The sequence below is a fragment of the Micromesistius poutassou genome, assembly GCF_964030765.1.
Source record: "Micromesistius poutassou genome assembly, contig: SCAFFOLD_5273, whole genome shotgun sequence".
In the NCBI taxonomy this organism is placed as follows: domain Eukaryota; kingdom Metazoa; phylum Chordata; class Actinopteri; order Gadiformes; family Gadidae; genus Micromesistius; species Micromesistius poutassou.
Genome location: NW_028178336.1, coordinates 2,950 through 11,625, shown reverse-complemented (window position 1 = coordinate 11,625; position 8,676 = coordinate 2,950). Strand labels below are relative to the sequence as shown.

General features: G+C 42.1%; 1 protein-coding gene across 1 annotated transcript; it reads right to left on the bottom strand.

Annotated features, from left to right (window-relative positions):
- Window positions 1-6,689: 6,689 nt before the first annotated feature.
- On the bottom strand, window positions 6,690-7,896 carry LOC311374606 (purine-rich element-binding protein gamma-like; the record flags this gene model as incomplete). Its single annotated transcript, XM_084490413.1, has 2 exons — window positions 6,690-7,739; window positions 7,858-7,896. 2 exons carry the CDS (start codon window positions 7,894-7,896, stop codon window positions 6,690-6,692), a joined length of 1,089 nt encoding a protein of 362 aa, XP_084346539.1.
- Window positions 7,897-8,676: the final 780 nt, after the last annotated feature.

The following is an 8,676-nucleotide window of genomic DNA, read 5'->3' as shown; positions in this document are numbered from 1 at the left end:
GACCATTCTTCTTCTATCTGCATCACTCAGATCCCAGTGTGTGGTCGCCCCCTGCTGTTCACCCAGGCTCGACCTGGGGAGCGTCAATCAAACACAGTCAAGACCATTTAATAGCAATAAAACAGGACTATTAACCTTGGTATTCTTGGTCTCTATTAATGTGCTAGAATCAACAGAATGTATGCATTTCAGTATGAAGACAGATGCTGCACACGTACACTTTTTTCACACTGATGAAAGGCCTGCTACCTTTCTAGTGAGCAATTGGGTGAAATGTGATAAGTCATCATTGAATCATTATGTATTATATTTCACTATGTTTTATTTTTTTCAGAATATTCTCTTTCATCACCATAATATTAACGTCATGTAACTGGACTGGATTATCATCTCTGGAGACACATTGTGTTACCAGGTAAGAACAGGGACTATTTTCTTTAATTCATCAGCAACATATTGCAACCTGAAGTCAATTAATCAAGCACACTTGACAAAGTGCTTTATATTCATGAAATAAATACAAATAAATAAAAGATAATAAAAACAAACACAGTAATAACACATCCTCAAAATGCATGGCTAAAATGGTATGTATTCAAATTGCGTTTAAAAGAGATTCCAGATGGACGTCTGGTCAGATCCTCTGGCGGGCCGAAGGGGCTGTCTGCCTGGTAAGTCCGGCGCCAGGCCATTTAATGACTTCAACAAATGAAGGAGTTTTACGTTCTCAAAGTTTGAACAGGTGCGATGTGTGCTCCTCTGGTCTCGGCCAATACTCAAGCTTCTGCATTTTCAACTGTAGTGTGAGACAGGAGAGCGTTACACTAGCCCCACCTGCCCCACCTGCCCCACCTGCCCCAGACCATGTACCACACTGTCAGCGTCTATTTAAACATGGTCAGACTTTGCCTATATTAGATAGATGACAATAGGCTTTGTGATTTAAAACCAGGATCTGAAGAGCCCCAGGGCCATACAGTCTGTGTCTGAGAGGAAGAGTTCTCTGCCTGGCTTGTGACTGATGGTATCAACGTTCAGCTTTGTCTTCATTTCGTTTTAGGAAGTTTGTGTTTGGTCAGTTATTCAAGGCAGCCAGACAGGGAGTCTGAGAGGAGAGTGTTTTGGCCGGTTAGCTCTAAATAACACATGGAGCCGTGTGTTGTAGTAGCCAGGCCAACTATTCTAGAAGACGTCCACCTGTAACCAGGAGTAACTGTGCTCTACTTTCAGAATAGCGAGTGGGACCGACCAAAAGGGGGCGTTCCTCCGTGAATTGCCGCAATAAAGCTGGTAGATTTGACCATACAAATGAAAAGCACCATTATTGTAACTATTGACACAAGTCTGGTCAATGGCTTTACAGGCCACATGTGGCTTTCTCGTTCTCTGCTCGCTGACCAGAATGAATGGGATCATTATCATTTCTAAACCCTATGAGTACGTGGTTACTTGAAGAGAGATACACCGGCTATGCTCCAGCTTGCTGCAGGCCTACAAGTCAAGATGGCTCCAGAAATAGAACCCCAAGCCCCAGCAGCAGCCCCCCCCCAACAGGAGGGGACCGGGGGGGGGGGGGGGGTACCCGGGCTCCACCCGGCCTCACAGCGCTGATGGAGAGGCGGTCCGCTCTGAGGGACTCCAGAGTAATGACTAGACCCGTCTACGTTGAAAGAAAGAAGCTTTTTAAGCGAATCCGGTTTTGTTTGTTATCTTTTGGTTTATTAACAAGAAAGTTTGATATATTTTCAGTACAAAACCGCTGGTTTTGTGCACATTCTTCCCATTAATCCACAGAAGACACTAGACCAGTCTCTCGCCACATCACAGTACTAATGAGTTACATTTCCACGGGTCTGCTCCACTGGTTATACTGGACTCATGTTATCATATACTCCTGATAAAGGCAGGGAAGCACCAGGGAACCTAACAAATCAGAGATGGTGGTAAGAGGGACTATTATAAATGATAGTTTATGAACACTTTTAGATTTCATATTTCACTACAAGACCACAATTATCATTGTCATTAGTTAGCCAAACTAACCTTCTCATCCTCATAAGTTAGCATATTAGTAGGCCTATATAATGAAACATAATTATGCAATGTATGGAAAGAAAATAATAACAAATAGACATTGTTTGTGTGTTTTCTTTTTGCTTGATAAGAGTATAGACCAGAAATGACAGTTTTACAGAAACACTTACCAGTGGAGCAAGACATTTCCCTATAGCATGCGTTAAGCTGCATCGATACAATGTGCACATGGACACATGTTGGTGTTTATACAGTATATCTTCTATTCTACATTACCATCTCTTGGCATGCAACTTTTAAAACCTGTTCCTTGGATATAATTCAAAATATTGAAACTTCTTAAAACATTACAAGCCAAATATTAATACAGTACAGTAGCATACATTGAAAAAAAAATCATATTTTATACCTGTTAATGAAATACAAAAACGTTTACATATTTTTGAGCCACAGACTGTTCTGGAAAAAACAAAGTCAATGTTATGATTGTTCATACGTTTTTTTCAGTCTCAGTTTTTATGTACAGCTCTTAACATTTTAAAACAAAAATAACATATTTAACGGAAATTAATCTTTTTTTATGTTACATACAGCAAGCCCAACTCCAACACCACTATTTATTGTCCAATACCACTATTGATTAGTAACATTTATATAAATCTGATAAAGTGCACACTATTTCCTTGAACTATTCAATATTGTAAGAGTATTTATCAGTTATTCATTCTCTTCATCTTAATTGTAGTATATATGTTAAGCAACGATTTGATCTATATCATTTTCTTTAATGCTTGGGATAGTGTATGATTTATAATTAGGCATTTATTACATTTGCAATGTCATACCTCTGTAGCTTCTTTATTGGTTGATTGGTGTCTTAAGGAGGAACTGTGGTACATGCACTAACCATTACTTTAATGGACAACCCTAATCGAATCCAAAGGTGTTAAGGCTTCGGGTTTGGAACTTCAGATCTTGTTGTTAATAAATCTCACGTTTTTCATTGTAGCTGTTGTTGTTTATGAATGTTTTGACCATTATAGCCCTCATAATGGTATTCCTGCAAAACTATAAAACCTGACTTAAATAACAAGATGAATATGATAATGAGTTATGTATTTTAAATATCATTTATTATAATGGTACACCAAACTATGCTAAATCTTTATTGAATATATATATATATATATATATATATATATATATATATGAAAGTAGGAAGAGATTTTTGGACAAGCTTTAAGGTTGGGAAATTATAAATATAGTATAATCAGAATCCATAATCAAAATCCTATTTTGTTCCAGGGTTACTCAATTGGTGGTGTTAGTCATTATCTCAAGTCTTTTGGCTTAATAATTGTGATCAAATTGTGAAATATGTGTTATTATTAACAATTGATAGGAGATATTGATTCTTTGAATCGATAAGTTCCCTGTTATGAAGGTATGAATGAGCTCTGTTTCACATTGCATGGAAGCCTGCCCTGTCTGGTTAAAGGCGCCAGTACGCAGGAAAGCTGCTGAAGAATGCAAGGAGCCATTGGGAAACCTCTAAGTCCTAATCGAAAACAATACTTTTTATTAGAAGGTTAATCTGGCTATAATTCAGACTTCAAGATCAGGGGAGCTCATTTTACAATAAGAGCTAGAGGTACAAATCAACAAATGACCCTACTAAGACCCTATATTTTTTAGATCAAACATCACTGTCTGATAAGTATATCAGTTATATTTTGTTTATGTATTTATATATTTTGTTTGTATCAGTTATATTTTGTGCGTTCAGAGGGCAGGGGTGATTAGGGAATCAGGGAATAGATACAAAGTGACATTTGCATCATTTATCAAAGTCAGGGCAAACATAGTAAATATTATGCACTATTGAGGGGGGGGGGGGGTCCAATGTATGCACAGGGGGCGTTCAGGTTCACGTTTGAGGGATACAAGAGAACTCCAATGATTGTCAATCTTCAACAAACTATATGTACCAGAGGATCTGTTAAATCAGTTAACAAAACCTGAAAATAGTTATTTTAGCAATCATTTGGATTTGTTAAGGAAAGGAAATTTATTTTTGCTAGCTTTATCGATCTCTTAAAATGTGTGACTGTTCATCTTAAGATTTGTATGGTTACTGCTTATTTCCTGTACCCTACATGTACGGCATGATACATTTCTAAAATGATTTGAATGCATGAATTGTGCCTTTAATTATCATAATATGCCTTTTAGTTGTCATATAGATCTGTAATAATATTGGAGACAGATAATGTATTCACGGGAAATATAACAATGTAAACACATTGCAAATAGCAAATATAGACAAAGCACAATACACAACTTTTTTGGCAAAGAAAGATCACCTCACAAGAAAAGAAAAAATAGCCTACCACTAAAAGAGGAATCCCAAAAATACAATCCACTTTCATAGTACAGCTTCATAGCATTCTTGTTTATAATACATGGAATACACAAAATTGGAAAATCTGCACATATGCAGATTTGATAGCACAGTGGTATTAAAGACTAAATAAAATCCTGTTGAAGAAAGATTTTAAGCCCTTTCTATATTAACATGTTTGCCTATCTTTCTTTTTACCCTATATGGCAATTCATGAGGAAGCCTATAATCACTGTTCATTTAAGTTATGTATTCACTCTCTGTTCCAGCACCATCACCACAGGGAGACGTATATTGGACTAAATGTAACGCATCGTCTGCCAACTTGAAGATATTAAAAGGAGGCGGAGCCTTTTCATATTTTGTCCTGATATCAAAAGGCTGTCAAATGGCATTTGAGCTAGGTCAGAGTCTCCCACTATATTAACTCTATATTATGGCAAACACACACACCAATAACTTCATTAAACAAACACATTTTATTGCACTCCAAAACAGATGAATGTGGTTTAGGTTTTTTTTAGGGTGAAGGGGATCTGGTCCAAATGTTACTTGACCAGCTGTGGTTTTTTGTTGTGAAGTACCATATTGTTGGAATATGGTACTTCAATTTATGGATATTTTCAAAAGATGTGTGTCCCTGAATGTGCCTGTACATTAGGGGGGTTTATTATCTCAGTGTGGACGGGTCTGGCCTCACCATGAACAACACTGCTGTACACTACAGAGAGGCGCCAACAACAGCATTAGTCAGGCCTCAAAACGCTGCTGAGGCAATTTGGAGGTTTGTGGGAAATATAGTAACACTGACTCTGGGAGACGTGTGATAATAACCTCAATATGAATTGTACATGTGGATGTATAATATTGTCCTTGGCTTCCCATTGCTCAAGGCTAATATCTGCCTTAATCAAAGAAAGATAAACATCTAAATCAAGATGATTAACAATTCGGGAAAACACCAAAACCATGCCACTAATAAGCCTTTATTGTCGATACTGAGCAGAAAACTAAAATCAGATCTCCATGTGGACCCAAAGTAGCCTTTGACCATCTGTAACCATGTATTAAACACAGAGAACCATTTTCTGGACAAAATGTTGGATCATCAACCCCTCTAAGCAGCACAATAATCCCTGATCCAAACATCTGATGCTAACCCCTTTGTTGTTCTCACATGTTGAACTGTTGACGCTGTCAAAATCAAACAAGTGGTTCTTATCAGGGCAGCCAGAGTGTGATCAATCTCATGGACTAGCATCAGTAGGCCTATGCGTTGTTATTAGCTGTAGGCCTACATGAACACGATGAAAGGTTTGTCAAGAAATTGAAGCTAGGCGCTCATTTCAAACATTGGAGAACACAAGGTCTGGATTTATATGGTTATTAGTCTTATTTGTGCTCAAATCATTTGGTATGTGATCAAACATTCACAAGTTAGGAACTTTACCATTTTTCTGACTTGATTCCTAATTATAAAGATGCGTTCTTATACGAAACATAATTATATCTATGTATAAAATATGAATCTGGAGGCCTTTGTTTCAAGTATCCACAAGGTTTTTTAAAGGCATCATAATGTTGAGATTGAGGCGTCTCTAGATAATAAGGCAATACAAAATAGATATATTGTGCAAGGCAGATCAAATCTACTTTCATTAATTGGTTTAATTGATTAATTTGGGCAAGCCTTTCTCATTAAAGTGACAGTAAAGGGCCTATTATTATTATTTGTGATGTCCAATGTCGAAGTCTCAACAGTAGACCTAATAGGTAGCCTAACCGTGATATTGATCCCAATCAAACGGATCCTTAAGAAATCGAACAGACCATATTTTCCCAGTCTATGAGGATGGAGTTGTGATGAATGGATGAAAAGGTATCAGTTGCCATCTCTCCTCAGCCACAGGCCTCCTCACACTAAAGCACCATATGCACTCCAACGTGTGCAATATCAGCGTCTTCACGCCCTCCTGCATCCTTTATCGGGCTTAGGACTTCATCTTTTTCAAACGTGACTGGATGTTAAAACACGAGGTCGGTGTTCATCTGACCAATTGAAACCGGTGTCAGTGGACACATCAAAAGCATAAGAGAAAAGTTGTAGTCGGCAATAGTTACAGTAGCCTACATCAGTGCATACAGTACAGCATTGCATTACATGATCAGTCATCATGACAGTGATTTGCTACGATATCTAGGTTCTTATCACTGTCTCTTCTGCTCAACTCACTGCTGGACCGCTGGCCGCCCGCTAGTCCGCCGGCACCTCGGCGTCCTCCCCCGGTTCCGCGCCCGTCCTCTTCTCGGTCTGACACGAGATGATCCGCCTCATCTCGTCCTCGTAGCGGATGAAGTTCTCCCCGAACCGGGCCCAGGCTTTGAGCGGCACCGTGATGGTGTTCCTGTACGGCTGCCTGACCTCGCTGATCTTCAGGAAGACGCCGTACCGGTTGGACCCCACGTCGAAGTAGAACCGTTTGTTGTCCACGCGGAAGGACGCCGCCTCCGGCAGGTCCGGGCTCTCCTCGCCGCCGCCGTTCTTGGAGCCCTTGCCGCGGTCGTCGGTGTCCTCGTCCCCGTAGTCCTCGATCAGCTGCGACAGCGCGTCCCTGAACTCGATGAGCCCCTGGGCCGGGAGCACGATGGTCTGCTCGATGCCCTGGCCGTAGTAGCCCATGGTGCCGTGGCCCTTGATCACGGTCTGCCTGATGCGGAGGAACCGGCCCCGCTGGTTCTCCTTCAGGTCCAGATAGTACTTCCTATTGTCGCGCTCGATGAACTCGCTCTTCAGGACGCGGTGGGCGTTCTCATCGGATGCGGCAGAGCCGGCCGGGGACACCGGCGATGCTCGGTGCTCCGGCCGCCTCCGGTGGGCGTCGGGCTGGCGGCCCTGGCCGTTGTTCTGCTCCTCGATCCGCAGTGGCGCAAGCGCGCCTCGCAGCCCGATGCGAGCGTAGTACTCAATGAAATCTCCCAGGCAGTACCGGAGATCGGGTGCCATGGACATGGAGAGGGTTAGTTTGCTCTTCCTGATGTTATCATGCCGTCCGCGTCCGATCCAAACCTCGGCGATCTTCAGAAAGCGTCCCCGTGTGCTCTGCTTCACATCCAGGTAGAACCTCTTCTTCTGGATGTCCACCCGTTTAGAGGCGAGCTCCTCGATGTCCACCCCTGGCTGCTGGGTGCCAGGCTGCTGCACATAGTGCTGGGGGTATCCAGGTCGCGGCATAGCATCAGACGGAACCCGTCCTCTGCCTCTCTCCATCGCTCTACAGCACAGATCAGCCATCGTGTGTAGAACCTGTACCACCGTGCACGGAGAGCAATTATCCCATTCCTTTTTGTCAAAGATGGTGTGTAAAAAGTCAACTTGTTGTAGCTTGTGGGTAGCCTGGTGATGAGTTGGAGAGATATCCTACCTTAAATGACCTGCAAATGGTCGCTACTGTAACCACCATCCATTTGGATTCCGTTTAAAAGTCAACCGCAGGATATTCCAGCTCATTTCATCTAAGACGTTTTTGCTGCATGACCTCAAACAGTCTTCAGCTCCGTTTGACATGTGTTTTTGCTCTTTTTAGGGCTGTCAGAATTGCAAGTCTGTCAAATATTGAAGGTGTTTTTTAGAGGCTCTGCTTCAGACAGCCACATGAACTCGATGAACCTCCCCTCTCCTCTCCTCGCGTCGCCTCACCCCCCTCCCCTCCCCTCCCCAGCAGCTAAATCTAGCCGTTAAAGAGACATGCTTTAAACACGGGGGTCTGTTCCTATTGTGTTACTTGTTGACGATTCTGCATGTGTAGCAGATGTACGCGTACGCGCGTGCATGTGGTAAACATGTGTAGCACATGTTCGCGCACACGCGTGTATTTGGTACACATGTAGAATTGCACATCGATTGTTTCTTGTGGCAAGTTAGCATAGGCAACCCTCTGACATAGATACAGGCTATACACTTAAAATACAAATATAGGATTATACATAATAAAAGTAACAATAACAATATGTCCACAGTCATCTTTTAGGGTGTCACCCCACGACCGTGAATGAAAATGATTCACATGCACACATAAATGATGATGAACTGATGAACGTCTGACTCCACCCAGGGCCTGATGGGGAAGCAGACCCCCCCACCCACCCCCCCACCCCCCCCACCCCCCCCCCCACCCCCCCACCCCCCCACCCCCCCCCCACCAAGGCGGTCAGCTGTCCCCAGCAGCCCTAGAGTCCACCGC